General features: G+C 51.0%; 1 protein-coding gene across 1 annotated transcript in view; it reads left to right on the forward strand.

The window, feature by feature from the left end:
• The first annotated feature begins 295 nt into the window (after nt 1-295).
• Nucleotides 296-514, forward strand: part of DLD (dihydrolipoamide dehydrogenase) — a 12,586-nt gene continuing 12,367 nt past the window's right edge. The window contains exon 1 of the mRNA XM_009996786.1: nt 296-472. Within this exon, the coding sequence (XP_009995088.1) occupies nt 296-472 (177 nt within the window). The remainder of the gene's footprint in view (nt 473-514) is intronic.

Genomic DNA, 514 nt, shown 5'->3' on the forward strand with positions numbered 1-514 from the left:
GCCCAGAGGGGTGGGGGGAGTCCCACCCCTGCAAACATTCTAGGCCGGGTTAGATGGGGCTTTCAGCAGCCTTCTCAAGTGGAAGATGTGGAAGATGTCCCTGTCCCCTGCAGGGGGGTCGGGCTGCCTGACCTCCGGAGGTCCCTTCCGACCCAAACCCTCTGTAATTCTGTAAAACTGTGTCTGATTAAAAAAAAAAAAAAAGTCGATATAATTTAGTGCATTTTTTATTTTTCCTGATTAAACACATTGAAACCAAACCCTCCAAGCCACCTGACATTCTTCCCTAAACGAAATGCCCTGGATTTGGCGCGTTTCAGCCTTTAAAAATCGAAGCGACGAACGTTTCGCTGCCGTTTCCATGAAAGCGGCTTCATCGCGGGAAAACAAAACAAAACCAAAACCAAAACGACGTGTCTTCCTTTCTGCGTCCGTTCCCGAGTTCCACTTCGACCCATTAGATCTGCGTGATGTGACACCCCCCCGGGCCGTGCGCGGCGCCTTTAAGAGCCCC

This window comes from Chaetura pelagica, unplaced genomic scaffold, assembly GCF_000747805.2.
Source record: "Chaetura pelagica isolate M959 unplaced genomic scaffold, ChaPel_1.0 scaffold534, whole genome shotgun sequence".
NCBI classification, from domain to species: Eukaryota; Metazoa; Chordata; class Aves; order Apodiformes; family Apodidae; genus Chaetura; species Chaetura pelagica.